The following is a 1,226-nucleotide window of genomic DNA, read 5'->3' on the forward strand; positions in this document are numbered from 1 at the left end:
AGGAAGTCTCTCTGATGATCCCTGGTCACCATGTCTCATAATGTTGTGTCCAGGTCAGGACACCAGGGGGCCCCCATTACTTGTTTCTGAGGAGTCAGGGATGATCAGAGTTAGAACCTGCCCCCTGACACTGCCTGAGCCCTCTGCTCAGGACTCACAGCTGTGACCTCAGCACCCCCTTACAAAACAGAGCCCCTCCTCTGCCCACCACCCTGACATGCTCTGGCAGAGGCACTTGACCCAGGGCAGGGAAGTGTCTGAGAGCTGGAGATCTCATTTGTATGGATGGGCCCTCCTTTTCTGAGAGCATGAAAGGGGAAAGGACAGGTTAGGGAGGTCTGCTCAGCTGTGGTGTCACAGAAGGCAAGATCAGTGATGACTTCCCCCATGGGATGGTCACCTCTCCTCCTCACCCTCCTCATTCACTGCACAGGTGACTAGAGGTGGGGACAGGGGAAGCTGTCCTGGGAGAACATTCCTCTTGTCTCTAGACCCCAGCATCACCCTCTCTTTTTCTCTTCCACTTCCAGGGTCTTGGGCCCAGTCTGTGCTGACTCAGCCACCCTCAGTATCTGGGGACCTAGGCCAGACAGTCACCATCTCCTGCACCAGAAGTGCCAATAACATCGGTATTGTTGGTGTGAACTGGTACCAACAGCTCCCAGGAAAGGCACCTAATCGCCTCATCTACAGGAATAACAATCGACACTCAGGGGTCTCTGAACGATTTTCTGGCTCCAAGTCTGGCAGCTCAGGCTCTCTGACCATCAGTGTGCTTCAGGATGAGGATGAGGCTGATTATTACTGCCAGTCCTTTGATTCCAGACTCCGTGTTGACACAGTGCTCCAGGCCGGTGGGGAAGTGAGACAAAACCCTGCTGTCCCCCCAGCCATGGGACTTCCCATCTAGCCCTGACTTTTTGGCCAAATCAGATACTTCTTCTTTGTTTGATATAAACTAGGATCTGAAACTCACTTCAAGGAATTTGTCTATAAAGTCTTTCCACATTCTCTGAAATTTCTCCTCGTAGCCTCCTGTCCTTGGGAGCAAGATATTGTGTGATTTTTTTCAAACTGAGCACAAATTCCTGCATTTCAGGGGCAGGCTGCCCTGAGAACAGAGTCCAGGTCATGGCAGAAACAGGGACACAATATTCAGCTCTCTCTGAGTCAGAACACTTCAGGGGTGTCCAGTATGTGTCCTGGTAACAATAGCTCCCAGAAAT

General features: G+C 51.6%; 1 protein-coding gene and 2 gene segments (V, D, J or C); all 3 read left to right on the top strand.

Moving 5' to 3' along the window:
- The window catches only part of LOC115277676, a 24,679-nt gene extending 23,661 nt beyond the window's left edge, over positions 1–1,018 (top strand). The window contains 2 exon segments of the V gene segment in view: positions 255–433; positions 531–1,018. Of these exon segments, the coding sequence occupies positions 376–433; positions 531–910 (438 nt within the window).
- The window catches only part of LOC115277666, an 869,742-nt gene that overhangs the window by 410,200 nt on the left and 458,316 nt on the right, over positions 1–1,226 (top strand).
- The window catches only part of LOC115277665 (immunoglobulin lambda-1 light chain-like), a 653,789-nt gene that overhangs the window by 220,399 nt on the left and 432,164 nt on the right, over positions 1–1,226 (top strand). The gene's annotated exons all lie outside the window — the stretch shown is intronic.

The sequence above is a fragment of the Suricata suricatta genome, chromosome 14 (assembly GCF_006229205.1).
Source record: "Suricata suricatta isolate VVHF042 chromosome 14, meerkat_22Aug2017_6uvM2_HiC, whole genome shotgun sequence".
In the NCBI taxonomy this organism is placed as follows: domain Eukaryota; kingdom Metazoa; phylum Chordata; class Mammalia; order Carnivora; family Herpestidae; genus Suricata; species Suricata suricatta.